Source organism: Danaus plexippus, chromosome 27 (genome assembly GCF_018135715.1).
Source record: "Danaus plexippus chromosome 27, MEX_DaPlex, whole genome shotgun sequence".
Lineage (NCBI taxonomy): Eukaryota > Metazoa > Arthropoda > Insecta > Lepidoptera > Nymphalidae > Danaus > Danaus plexippus.
Window position 1 is genome coordinate 3046353 of NC_083555.1, and position 13748 is coordinate 3060100.

At 37.8% G+C, this 13748-nt stretch overlaps 2 protein-coding genes across 3 annotated transcripts; both read left to right on the forward strand.

Moving 5' to 3' along the window:
* The first annotated feature begins 973 nt into the window (after positions 1-973).
* Positions 974-1528, forward strand: LOC133319717 (uncharacterized). The gene has a single exon (XM_061524976.1). The coding sequence runs from the start codon at positions 974-976 to the stop codon at positions 1526-1528; it is 555 nt and encodes a 184-aa protein (XP_061380960.1).
* A 670-nt stretch (positions 1529-2198) lies between these two features.
* On the forward strand, positions 2199-9218 carry LOC133319744 (uncharacterized). 2 transcript variants are annotated; one of them, XM_061525153.1, is made up of 2 exons: positions 2199-8876; positions 8970-9218. In XM_061525153.1, exon 1 carries the CDS (start codon positions 4799-4801, stop codon positions 6266-6268), a length of 1470 nt encoding a protein of 489 aa, XP_061381137.1. In that variant the 5' UTR covers positions 2199-4798; the 3' UTR covers positions 6269-8876; positions 8970-9218. The 2 variants fall into 2 exon arrangements, with proteins under 2 accessions (XP_061381137.1, XP_061381138.1); XM_061525154.1 differs by lacking the exon at positions 8970-9218 and having other exon boundaries at positions 2199-8057; positions 8144-8171.
* Positions 9219-13748: the final 4530 nt, after the last annotated feature.

The window sequence follows — 13748 nt, forward strand, 5'->3', positions numbered from 1 at the left end:
GAATAACACTAGTTTCATTTAAATGAATACTCGCGAAAATCTTAGATCTCATTATTTAGGACACCCATTTTCGGTTTCAAATTACGATAAAAAACTTGACCCCTTAAATTAAAATAGTTCCCGCAGTCCGATCTCCCTGAAACTTGGTTTCGGGATAGATCCTGCGGAAGACTACTCAGTGGGTCAGTCAAAATTCAAAATTTTCTAAAATTGAAATTAATAAAATTGAAAAAGTTTTTCCGATTTCCGGGAAAAGGTCATAGGAGGATCGGGGCGGATCTCCTGAGCACCCCGATACCCTTCATTTAATTTTCGGACCCGGGATCGAGGAGTTATTCCCATATATCGTGAATAAATCACTTGTCTCAGTGACGTGTCAGTGTACACACTTGCTCCGCATAATTTCAATTTTAAGAATATTTAAAGTGTATGATTTCGCATTTAAGTTAAGTGATTACGGGAAACTTTTGAAGATCATTGTGTGTTACTGTTGTGCAGTGTGTCTTATCTGCATATCACGGGAATATCAGTGATTTCTCTTCTCGTACGGTAGTCGGTAATCCTTGGTTTATTATAATTTTTAAAGTACCCCAAAGTTCTAAAGTTACTAGTGTATGGACCATACCTAAGTGAATTTTAAATAAAATAACATTACAGTGATAAAATAGATAGTACATAGTAAAGTTATTTGTGTGGAAACTTTGTTAAAATCAAAAGTGATAGAATGTTAGTCAATGATCAATAACAGTTTAAAATAAGTTCGATAAATTCATTAATTGAAGGAATCTGACGCTGGCCTAACGGTTTGCACGTTTAATCCATACTCCGACAAACCCGAGTTCAATTCCACCAAATTCTAAAACATTTTATAATTGAACTTTATATTTTGATAGTAAAATTAAAAGTAAAAAGAAAAAGGTCAAATAATTAAAAACAAGAGAATCTGGTATTTGTAATAAACACCGCGCCGATCATGCCTAAAAAATATATGTCAGATTATGACAATGTTACTACCAGAACTAAAGACAATAAAGACCAAATTATTACTACATCAAATGTCTCGATGCAGGAAGTCCGCGACGTCGTGCGCGAGGAGCTCAAAGTCGTATTCGACATATATAGAAAAGACATGTTGGAGCAAATTGAAAACAAATTTCAAAAAGTGCTAGATAATATGGCGGCAATTCATACTTCTATTGAATTCCTGGAACGTAAATATGAGGACGTTAAGCAAGAAATGGATCTCAAATTTGAAAGTATAAAAAATCTAGAACAAGAAAATAACCGTCTTCGAACTGACGTGAACGACTTGCAATCGCGACTATCACTAATGGAACAGCAATCTCGGGCCTGTAACGTTGAGGTGCAGTGCGTACCGGAATTCAAAAATGAGAACCTAATTACTACGTTAAACCAAATAGCATCGGTAATTAAATGCGAATTAGACAAAAAAGACGTTATAACGTGTACTCGAGTCGCGAAATTAAATAAAGATTCACCCCGTCCAAGGTCTACTTTGGTGAAGTAGCATGGATTTAGAAAGCGATTGCGAGGATTTATGGGTCTCGATACAGATGGGGGTGGGCAGATATAGACAGACTTTACACGTGTGCACTGTGTATCTGCCGCCTCCCGTAAATATTCCACTCCTAGAGGCATTTGTCAGCAAAGTGAACAGTACCATACCCGCACTTCGAAATGACAATAATTCTTTCTTGTTGGTTGATGATTTCAATTTACCTAGCATAATTTGGACGGATTCTGGTAGTAGTATTAATGGCAATAATAGTGCTTTAAATAGTATCTTTATCGATTTTTTAAATTTCAACTCCCTTTTTCAATTTAATTGTGTAAAAAACAATAAAAATAAAGTGCTTGACTTAGTACTCTACGACAGAAACGACAGTGACATCAAAGTGGAGGAATGCTTCTCACCTATTCGTAAAGTCGAGTCTTTGCACCCTGCTTTGAATATCGATGTAAGTATAAAAACTCCTCACAAGCTATCCAACTCTCGAAACACGTCAGTGAATAAATACAACTTTTTTAAAGCGGATTATGAGAAAGTTATATCTTCTCTTGACAGTGTCAACTGGTTGAGTGAATTCCAAGATTCTTTTAGTGATGTCAATAAAATGCTTGATATATTTTCTGCAAAACTTTCAAATATTATTAAATCCGACAAGGATGGTCTTAGGTGATTTTGTAGCGGAAAACAAAAATGACATATCAAACCTGTTTGCCACTCATTTTTCGTCGGTTTACGAGGATAACAATATTATTATCCGTGAAAGTGACGAACCCAAAACTTGCATTGGGAATATTCGTCTTTCACAGGAAGATATTGGAAAGAAGCTGAAAGGGCTCGACACTAGTAAAGGATCGGGTCCCGATGATATTCCCCCGATTTTCTTAGTTCACTGTGCTGAAGTGCTGTCATTCCCATTGTACGTCATCTACAAAGTCTCTTTAAATACAGGCGTCTTTCCCGATAAGTGGAAGGAAGCTAGAATTGTTCCCACTCATAAGGGCGGTAAGCTGGAGTCAGTGGATAATTATCGCCCAATCTCTATTTTGTCGACAATGTCAAAGGTCTTCGAATCTTTGGTTTGCCAACATATTTCTATCTATGTCAAACCGTATCTCAGTATACATCAACATGGTTTTATATCTGGGAGATCTACGAACACAAATTTAATAACATACGTCCACGAAATAATTCTGAACTTAGACAAAGGAGCGCAGGTAGACGCAATTTACACAGACTTTTCAAAGGCCTTTGACAAAGTCAATCATAATATATTGCTGGAAAGACTTAGATCGTTGGGTATAACGGATAGTTTACTGAAGTGGTGTGGTTCATACCTACGGTTGAGACCTTCGCGCGTTGTGATTGATGGAGTCAAATCTTAGTCATTTATTGCGCACTCCGGGGTACCACAGGGGTCCAATCTGGATCCTGTATTTTTCAACATATTTATAGACAGTCTATGCTCTAAATTTAAATATAGTAAATTTTTTCTTTACGCGGATGATTTAAAGCTAATTCGTACAGTTGACGCTCAATCCGATGTATTACTTCTTCAAAGGGATATCGAGTCTCTTGTTGACTGGTGTGTAGCTAACAGCATGAATTTAAATATAAACAAATGCTTTTACATGAAATTTACAAGGAAGAAGCAGTCTATAAAAAGTGAATACAAAATACTTAATGCTGTTGTTAAAGACGTTGACACTGTTCGTGATCTTGGTGTAATTTTTGACCCAAAAGTGCAGTTCACAGAACACATAGACCATATTGTTAAAGCAGCTTGGAGTAGTCTAGGATATGTAATAAGAAGGGGAAAGGAATTCCGTAAGACCTCAACAGTCATTACTCTCTACAACTGTTATGTTCAAAGCAAACTCGAATATTGTTCGGTTGTGTGGTCACCACAATACAAAGTACATGTTGATAGGATTGAAAGGATCCAAAAAAAATTCACAAAGTTCCTTTCGTATCGTTTTGGTGGTAATTCTTGTGGTAGGAACTACGTTGATAGTTTGAGGGAGTACCGAATGTTGCCATTGTCCGGCCGCAGACAACTCATTGACATGACCTTTTTGCACAAACTTTTAAACAATAAAACAGATTGTTCCCAACTTCTCTGTTTAATTGGTATTAACGTCCCATCTAGAATGCCTAGACAACATATTTCATTATTTTGCATTCCTCGAACTAGGACCCGGCTGGGAAGAAATTCTCCTGTCAGCAGAATAAAACGTACATATAATGATTTTTCTCAGACCTGTAAAGACTTGGACATCTTGCATAGCAGTTACAATAGTCTTAAGCGTTATGTTTTCAAAATATTACTCTTGTTAAATGTTAATGTTAATGTAGATCGAGGTTCTTGAATGTTTGTTTTTCTTTTTTTCTTTTATAGCACAATATTGCTTTCGGTATTGCATTTTGTCACTAATATTTTTGATGTTTTTAATATTTTAAATTGGTTATTTGATTTATTCTTAATAATTAAAAATTCACTTACTTGTGAAGTGTTGAAAATTTTATCTGATTATCATTCTGTTATTTACATTATTTTTACTGTTATCATTATTTTTATCATAAATTTTTTTTCTTTCTAAATTTTGGCATTACACTTTGGCCGAACATTGTAATTTTAAATATTTGATTTGATTATGATATGTTTGGAAATTTATAATGATTCACTTAAAGTGTGTAACTTGACATAATTAATATTACACGTTGTGATGACCTGTAATTGGAAGAACATTCAAACTATATATTGTAAGCTCATGTTTAAAAAAGCTGTAAATAATGTATCTTTTGTTGGTTATCCATAAATAAATAAATAAATAAATAAATATTTCCGAATTAAAAACCCTTGATTCTCCTGCTGTAGTTAACCTATCCTTAGTTAAGTTTTGTGTTGTGTTGTCGACCGTCCCCCCTATTGGGGACGTTAAAAATTTTAAATTGGAATTATAATCTACTTTGTTTTAATTATTTTACTATAAGTACGTTTTAAATTTTAAATTTGGAATTTAATACTTTTAACTTTTTAATTCAATATATTTAATTATAATAAACAAATTTCAATTTAATCAAAATTTTTAAAAGTTTTTAAATATATAAATTTTGAGTTTTAAATTGAATTATATAAAAGTCAACTGTGATAGTCCCCTATTGGGACGTAAAATTAGTTTTAATTAGTTAAGCTTGTGTTTGTGTTGTGTCGACCGTCACCCCTATTGGTGACGTCATTTTAACCTATCTTCACGTACAGTTTTAAACATGGCACTGCCGCAGGGCAAAAATATAAAAACCATAACAGTCGCATATACAGACGAAAGACAGCGAATTGTCCCAACCAATGCACAGCCCAGTGCTCGCCCGGTGGAAACTGCCACGGGGAAGGCAAATAGGCTTTACCAGACCGCGAAATCCCAACTGGAGCAATCGGGGAACCTAAAGTCGTCCATCAAGGAGGCTGTCCTGGATAGTCTATCGGAACTGTACGGGACGGTCCTCCAGGTGGACGAACGAATGCGGTCCCTGGAACTCCAGTTGGTGAAATTGCGGTTGGAAGGGGAGGAAACCTTAAAAAACAAATTAGAAGAGAAAGAGAAATTTATAAACACAATATTAGAAAAATTGGACTGGGGGGGCAAAATTGGGGAATTAGTTACTAACACAGAAGACATTAAAAAGATGATTAATTTTGACGTATTAGGAAGATTCGACGAGTATCCCCCGGGTAGAGTACTGTGCGGGACCGTTAAAAAATTAGAGGGCCTGATGGAAGAAGTGAAGAATGTAAGGAGGGTGATAGAGGATACGGGGGCGAAGGTGGACACGGTCGGGACGCGGGTGGGGGAGCTCGAGGGTAAGCTGATGGAGTACGAAGTAACCGTAAGGGATACCGGAAAGGCCATCGAGACCCTCAAGGCCTCGGCGTCAACATACGCCGAGGCGGCGAGGGCTCCGAAGCCAAAGGTTCAGCTTCCCCCGTGCCGCCCCAATCACGCGCTGATCGTGTCCTCCACCGCCCCCAAGGATACGAGTGATACTGTGATAGGAAAAGTTAGAGAGGCCCTCGACGCGCGTAGGTCAGGGGTCCAAATCGGCAGGGTAAGGAAAATAAGGGATGGGAAGATTGTGATCAGCTGCGGGGACCGGCCGGGGCTGGAGAAGACCGAAAGTCGACTCAAGTCCCAAGCTGGTCTCAAACTCGAGCCTGCAGCAAACCGAGACCCGAGAGTGATCATCCGGAATGTGTTCTGCTACAACACTGAGGCTGACATAATAGAGTCCTTGAAATGTCAGAATCAGAAGTTGTGGCGGGACCTGGATCCGGCTCACTTTAGGGTCAAGGAGGTTTACCGTAGGAAGGCGCGGAACCCTCACCAGGCCCATGTCGTGTTGCAGGTCTCCCCTAAGGTTTGGCGCAAGCTGACCGAGGCGGGGACCATATACATTGACATTCAGGGCCTGACTGCCGAGGATCAGTCGTCGCTGGTGCAGTGTACCCGTTGCCTGGGCTACGGCCACGGCCGCAGAAACTGTAAAGAGACAGTGGACCGTTGCAGCCACTGCGGAGGGGGGAGGGGGCACACCGAACGAACTGTCCCTCTCGAGTGGATGGGAGGCCAACCGTCTGCAGGAACTGCGACCGGGCTGGGGCCCAGGAGACGGGCCACAATGCAGTCAGCGGAGACTGCCCTATCCGGCGGAAGTGGGATGGTATCGCGCGTTTTTCGGTGAGCTACTGCTAAGGGCACCGCAGCTGTACCGGAGTGTAAGGAAAGCTTTGTGGTCTTCAAGCCAACCTCCAGCGTGCCCGTCTAGCGACGCAGGAACTGGTCATGGTCGCGCACGAGGGTGGTGTTGGGGTCGCCTTAATCCAGGAACCTTACGTCGGCTCTGAGGGGAGGGTCGGTAGCTTCCGTGGCGTCAGGGTAGTGCAGAGAGAGGACGCTAGGACCAAGCCCGTCAAGGCGGCAATCATGGTCTTCCATGAGCACCTGGAGGTTCATGTGAACCCCCAGATAATCACTGAGAACATCGTGGCTGTCGTCCTTAAGGCGGGTGATTGGACCGCAGCGGTCGTCTCTGTGTACCTTGAGGGCACGGAGGATATCGAGCCATACCTGGTGCAAGTACGAGACTTCCTGGGGAGGGTCGGCACCAACACGGTCCTCGTGGGCGGCGATTGGAATGCATGGAGTCCGTGGTGGGGGAGCGTCGGTGAGGACACCAGAGGCGAAACCCTACGGGGGTTCTTTGATGACCTGGAGCTGCACGTGTTGAAAAAAGGAGTCGTCCCCACCTTCGATGCGATCCGGGGGGGCAGGAGGTACACGAGTCATGTCAATGTCACCGTCTGCACCCACGGGTTGTTGAGAAGCGTCCGTGAATGGAAAGTGGACGACTCCGTGACCAATCTCGACAACCGTCATTAATCTCGAAACCTGTACCTTTTAACTTTTGAGCCGTATCCACAACCTGGGTCACGTACGCAGTCATTGATTGCGAGCTGCCTAGGCGGATGGAAATCAAAGTTCTGAGTAGGCTGATGCGACGCGTGAATCCGGAATCGTCAAATAACGACTTTAACTTTGCCCACAAGTTATGCATGGTGGTTTCAATCTTGATGTCAACGTAGAGTAATGGGTCGATAGTCATCACCATCTTTGCTTTAGCCTTCCGATCATCTTGCTCACTGAGAGTAGCACTGTTTTCGAGGTCGATACCTTTAGAGATCAAAAAGTTTTCGGCGGCGAATGCCCAATCGTCGTAATTATCTCTTCCCTTTAGCTTCGGGACGTTCAACGAATAATTTCCTGCTATTGTAACTGAACTATTATAAAAAAGACTTTTTAATTAATTTGGACTGGGCCCATAACCTGGTAAAACTCGAGTATGATTCGTAAGGTACTTACGCTTTATTTGAATTCAGAGAAGGGTTTACACTTAAGCTCACAGGTGGCGCTAGTTGTACATAGACAATATTTTTGTACCATAGATAAAATATACAATATTTTTACAGCTGTGTCCTTAATTTGCGTATGAGGGAACGGATATTATCGTGCATGAGTTGGAACTCCTGACCCATTTGTACTATTTGTACCCATTTGTGTGGGATAATCACAGTAGCCACTATCACAGCCTCATTGCGGTATTTCAGTGCATTCATGTTCCCTCTTATCCAAATGAGATCGGTTCTCTCACCGATACGAATACCAGCCCATACCATAATAGTGCCGCCTTGATATGAATGGACTTCTTGTGGATGCTGGAGACGGCTTCGTCTACCAGGAACTCGCCAAACCCTTAATCTTCGTGAATCCGATTGAAATCCAAATCGAGACTCATCAGAAAAAAGCACCATGGACTATTGCTCGTCACTCCATGCGAAATGTTCTTGAGCCCACAATAGTCTCGGTCCGCGATTGCCACGCCGCAAAGTTGGAACCCGAAGTGGTCTGCGAGAATGAAGACCAGCTTCATGTAAACTTCTTCTTACAGTTTGGTCACTAACCAACAATTAGTTGTCAGATTGTAGCCTTTGAACTATTTGCATAGCTGTAATATTAGGTTGTCTCCTAGCGATATTTTTAAGAAAACGATCCTGTCTAGGTGTGGTGAGGCGACATCTGCCAGAATGGCACGATATCGTGACCATAACCGGGAGATTACATTTTTGGCCGGTTTACAGAATTTCAGCAACCACGCTTTGTATAGCGCCCGCTTCCAACATGCCTACAGCTCTAATCTGCTTTTCCCTTGTCAAATCTCGACGTGACATAACAATAAATGAACAACCCGTTGAAGATCCGGACATGAAGGTTCCATACATTGCTAATGACTATAAATCGCTTTGAAGACATTTCAAGAAACCTACATTTTAGTGAGAATTCGAAGGAAATGAATAGAGCCGATCCAGCTCATGACAGAGCATTCAAAATACCATCTGTTCTGGATCACTTCAATCGAGCGTTCCAAGGTGCCATGACCAACACAAAAACGCAGTCTGTTGATGAACATATGATAAAGTTCAAAGGACACAATATAATGACAATATGTCAAAAACATACCAGTCTAGTGGGGGTTTCAAATGTGGTGCATGAGAACTTCGACAAAAAATTTCGAAACTTTGACTCATCCAGTTTGCCAACCTGTAAAGCGGAATTGCAACAGCATTTATTGCGGGTTCGTTACGTGACGAAAATTTGGAGAAATGCTCATTCAAAACATCCAACGTCTTTATCTCCAATGGCTTTCGGTTGGACCATTAACGGTGACAAATATGATTTTGTCTGGTTTTTGGGAGATCAATTACCATCCTCAGCTGCAGATATTATTGTTCAAAGTAAGTATCAAATGGAATATTTATCAATAATAACTAAAATGTTTTATAACGAACAAGAAGAATTACACTGTTTATTTTTTTTTTCTGTTGCAGATGATAGAATTTTAGAAGATAACGAAAGTTCTCAAGAAGATGATATGAATGACACTGACAAAGACAGCGACGATGATGATGATGATTATGAAGATGCCTCTTTTTTGTGACGTCACCATAGGCTGAAATAACTTGAAAAACTTAATATTAATTATTTATAACTTACATTTAGTAATCAGAACCATTTAAATAAAAAGTTTTGTTTTTTAAATTTTAATCTAATTTTATATTCCTTTTTATGCTTAATTTTTTTTTGAAACTTGCTGTGACTAGAATGATTATTATTATTTTTATTATTATTATTTAAATTTTTTTTATTATATAAACTGTTACAAGTAATTTACTTTTGTAATGGTTCTCTGTATCATTCTCGACTTATTCTGCAACTGTCTCTCTCGGACTACTAGCATTATACTGCAATACTTTTCATGGCTTTTTCATTTTAATTCAAGACTTGACAATCGAATTAATGTCTGGCAAATTTAATTTAAGTTTTTCTTATCATTAAATAAAATAATATTAAAATTACAGACATTATAAGATACTTTGAAATTTTTATAAAAAAAAAAAAATCGCGTATGGCACATCGTTAGCATTGTCAAAAATGTCTGGCAATAAAAAAAGTATGTCAGATAGACTTATTTAAAAACAAAAAATTAAAAATTACGCCTTCTAAAATGTTTTTAAAATCCAGGATTATTACCTGGACAGGTAGGATGCGCACTAATGAACGCAACCGCTACCGCCAGCCAGATAGCCCAGACTTTAACCGAAAGTGCTAAAGGACAACATATCACAAAATCAGCTGACCTAAAATTCATATAATAATAAAATATGATATAAACTGAACATAAAAAATCACTTGTCATTGTATTAGAAAACTTTTCAAAATATTTTACAATCGGTTTTCCAACTACCCGCGTTAATACATATGAACTTGAAATTTGTTTGATTGATCTAAGTAAAACTGTGCAAAGGAGGCCTTATCGCTCCTCTCAGAGGAACGAAAAATAATGCGCGAGCGAGCGGAAGAGTTTATAGATACCAAAATTATACAACCGAGTAATTCACCTTTTGCGACACCTGCGTTGTTAGTTGAGAAGTCTGACGGTTCGAAACGTATGTCTATTAACTATTGCGAGCTTAATAAAAATACAGTTCCAATTAGGTACCCCTTACCGTTGCTTTCTGAACAAATTTCTCGTCTTAATAGAACTATGTAATTATTTTACTAAATTAGATTATGCTAGCGGCTTCCATTTAATATCTGTTAGTGAGGGGTCAATTGAGTGAACAGTATTTGTAACCTCCGGGAATACGGGTTTCCGGCCATGCCATTCGGGCCTCGGAACGCCATTTCGGTATGCCAGCGTTCATTAATAATTGCGTTAGGTGAGTTAGCTAACACCTACATTGTTATTTGCGATGATGATATTTTGATATTGGCTGAGACTGAAGAAGAGGGTCTAGAGAGGTTAAATACTGTTTTGGAGATTTAAACTAAAGCTGGCTTCTCACTTAACCTCAAAAAACGGTCACTTTTGAAAAAGTGTCTGCAGTTACTAGGTTTCGAAGTAAAAACAGGTAAAATTCGACCAAACAAAAGGAAAATTGAGGCACTTAGCGCTTTACCTCCACCCGAGTCAGTAACACAACTTAGACAATTTATTAGACTTGCTTCATATTTAAACGATTCAGTTGCATAAATGCAGATAGCAGTTCATATCTAACTTCTTTCGTTTAATGGCACCATTACACAGACTAACTTCAGGTATGCCCATTTCTTTGAAAAGCGAATCATAATCAGATACGACAAAAGGTATATGGCTGATTCTCAAAAAAAATCGAAATTGATGTCCTTGATCATTTTTATAAACCAGGATCGTCAATAATGAAAAGTTTTTTTTTTTTTTAATAATAGGACTGTGCTAGATCTACGAATGTATGAAACAAATTTATTTTTTATATGATAAACAGCAAAGATATGTCCAAGAAAGTACCCTGAAAATCATTCCCTCACTATGTCCCAAGCGCTAAATTTGAAGATTAACTTAAAACGTAAAATTCCTAGGAAATTGTTTATTATCATATTTTTTACTTATATAGGATAGTATCGACTATACCTACATATATGTATGAGTTCATAGTTTCCTAAATGCGAATGGAAATATTTTTAGATATAATTCAAAATTTGTCCTTTAAAAAGTATCATTCCCTCACCGTTTTGTAACAGTGTGATTGGAGCAATACTCTAAGGCCTACCAAGTCTCACTTTAATTTTTTTTGTAGTTGACAACATTGCCCTTGAGAACATACACCAGAGTGGACCATTGAAGAAAGGATGTTTTCTTAAAATCAATTTGACAATAAGTTTTTTGAATATTACATTTTTTAATGTCATTTCCTCATGAAATGTTATCAAAGGGTAAGCATTTTTTTATTTAATAATCATAACATATTTTTACATGTTTTCGGTAGTAATAAAGTATTGTTTAAAATTCCTAAGAAAGTAAGGTTATGTTCCTCAGTTAGTAGCAATTTTGTTTCGTTTTGTCATTCCCTCACCGTCATTCCCTCATAAAATTTTTTAATGAGGGAATGATCTCGGTAAGGGAATGATTTATTTTTTAATAAATTTAGAAAACTTATGTTTGTTTGATTGGTTTCAGTACCCTGAACATCTATAATGTCGAAAAGTAGAAAATCAACCGCTGCAGAAGCAAAGCTAAATAAAAAGGAGTATGACAGAAAGCGAAGAGAAAAATTAAAAAATTATCCTAAAAGTTTGGAGAAACTTAGAGAGAAAGAAAGACTCAAGTATTTAAAGAAGAAGGAAAAAGGTCAGGTCAAGTCTGTAAGTGCTATGAGTTCAAGAGAAAGAAGGCAGAAACAGAAACAATGGCGATTAAACAGGTTCAAAATACAGGGAATAGAATCAAAATGTGCGTAAAAATCTAGAAAGATTGATGAATGAGACACCACCTGCCAGCCCAGTTTCACAAGCAAAACCTAGTTCACGAGTAAATGCTGTTAAAAACAAAACTGTTGCTTTACGACGAAGGCGACAACTAAGAAATCGACGAGCGATATTGTATGGAAGAATAGTAAAGTTAGAAAAAAATTTAAAAGAAAAGGTTAGGAAGAGCGAAAAATATAGAAAAAAGTACACGCGGTTAAAGGACCGAATAAAGACATCTTCACCTGAGGAAAAGGTCAAAACCCTGATAAAGAATACAAAGTTACCCGAGACCGTTAAAAAAAAAACTTATATTTTCTGAAATCATCACTAAACAATTAGCGCAATCTTATGCAAACCTAAAGACTCAAAAAAATAAACAAGCATACTATAAAAATTTTAACTTAGATCCTTTAAAAAAACACAAACTTATGCATTATTCTAAAACCTTTTTCAAAAATCAAAATTTAAAAAGAGGTAGAAACAAAAAACTTAAATCAAAAATTTAAAAAGTGAAACACGATATTATTGATTTCTTGGAGAAAGATGAAAACTCTCGAATGTGTCCGGAAAAGAGGGATTTTGTTAGATCTGGAAAATTACTAAAACAAAAGCGTTTGTTAACTGATAATATGCGCAATTTGCATAAAAAAAATTTAAACTCTGTTACTTACAAAATAAGTTTGTCAACATTTTGTAAGTACAGGCCTTTTTGGGTAACTTGGGCAAACCTTAAAGAGCGAGATATGTACGTGTAAATGCGTCGTTCACGCAAATATAGAACTATTAATTTCAAAATTACATGAAAATAAAGTCATCTTACATAATAATATTCCAAGTTTGTTATCTGATATAACATGTGATATTTACTGTACTGTTTGTTTAGAGAATGTATAAATTGTAGAGACAGGGCTGTAGAATACAACCTTTCCCAAGCTACTCAAACTGTTACCTACCGACAATGGATGTACGAAAATTCAACGTATGAAAAAAATGGAGAGACAAAAACAGTGCGTAAACCTTTGAAGAAGGAAATTACTGTTACTTTGAAGGAACTTGTTTTAGTATTAGAAGAGACATTAAAATCATTCTTACTACATGCAGGAAATATTGCACACCAGTACCAAATGATGACACAGTTAAAAAAAAAATTGTCAACAAATGAAGTGCTCATCCACATTGATTTTAGCGAAAATTATTGTTGCAAATACAGAGAAGAAATTCAAAATTGTAAATAGTACGTTACGGAATGTGTGCGGGGTGGGGGCAGAGCGGCGGTAAGCAGAATAAGCGATAAAATCGTTGCGAACAACTACAAAGGTAACAGATATTTGTCCGGCAGTTAGAAGCTCGAATGCTGAAAATGAAATTGTTTTTAAAAAAATTGCTTCTGTAACAACTGATGGTGCTCCAAGTATGGTGGGTAAAAATAATGGTTTCATAAGTTTATTTCAAACAGATGTAGCACTTTCCATTTTTGAATTCTACTGTATCCTTCACCAACCAGCTTTGTGTGCTAAGAGTGGTTCTATATCCCTTGATAATGTAATGGCGATAGTTACAAAAATAGTCAATCTCATCTCGTCACAGGCTTTAAGCAAGTGAAAGTTCGAGGCTTTGGCGGACGAAGTCAACTCGGTCTATAATGGTTTACTAATGTATAATAATGTTAGCTGGTTGAGTCGCGGGAACGTATTTGAAAGATTTGTTGATTGCTTGGATGAAATCAGACTGTTTCTGCAAAATGAGTGAAAAATTAAACATTACCCACAGTTGTTAGACGTTATGTGGCTTTCAAAATTGATGTTTTTTACAGAAATATG

Bases quoted from the DNA above. Each gene is read 5' to 3' on its own strand.
- LOC133319717 (XM_061524976.1), top strand. From the start codon at position 974: ATGCCTAAAAAATATATGTCAGATTATGACAATGTTACTACCAGAACT.
- LOC133319744 (XM_061525153.1), top strand. From the start codon at position 4,799: ATGGCACTGCCGCAGGGCAAAAATATAAAAACCATAACAGTCGCATAT.